At 66.3% G+C, this 365-nt stretch overlaps 1 protein-coding gene across 1 annotated transcript in view; it reads left to right on the top strand.

Moving 5' to 3' along the window:
* Positions 1–26: 26 nt before the first annotated feature.
* Positions 27–365, top strand: part of LOC104078535 (protein FAM65A-like) — a gene marked incomplete at its 3' end in the record, with an annotated part of 5,823 nt that continues 5,484 nt past the window's right edge. The window contains exon 1 of the mRNA XM_009580203.1: positions 27–127. Within this exon, the coding sequence (XP_009578498.1) occupies positions 27–127 (101 nt within the window). The remainder of the gene's footprint in view (positions 128–365) is intronic.

Genomic DNA, 365 nt, shown 5'->3' with positions numbered 1-365 from the left:
GGAGGCCCTCCAGGTCACACTCAACGATGTCACTGTCTGTGCGCCCGCAGCGCCGAGTCCTCGTCACCAAGATCAATAGGAGCCAGTCCTTCGCTGGAGTGAACTCAACGGCCGACCGGCCCTTCAGGTAGGAGATGGGTGCTCGTGCTGCCTGCCACGAGGGGTGGGGATGGGGACGGGGACAGGCTTGGGCATGGTGGCGGGACCTGCTGCGCATCCCGAGGTGCCTTCCCGACCCGCTGCCTGGCATCTCCCGCAGGGACCTTTGTGGTACCCGGGGGATGTTGCACGGGGGGCTGCAGGGAGCATCGAGGCCAGATGGGAGACAGAGCCCATCACCCCAGCTCTCCACTGTGCCGTGTCCC

Source organism: Fulmarus glacialis, unplaced genomic scaffold (assembly GCF_000690835.1).
Source record: "Fulmarus glacialis isolate BGI_N327 unplaced genomic scaffold, ASM69083v1 scaffold17856, whole genome shotgun sequence".
In the NCBI taxonomy this organism is placed as follows: Eukaryota; Metazoa; Chordata; class Aves; order Procellariiformes; family Procellariidae; genus Fulmarus; species Fulmarus glacialis.
This window is presented reverse-complemented; position numbering and strand designations above follow the sequence as displayed.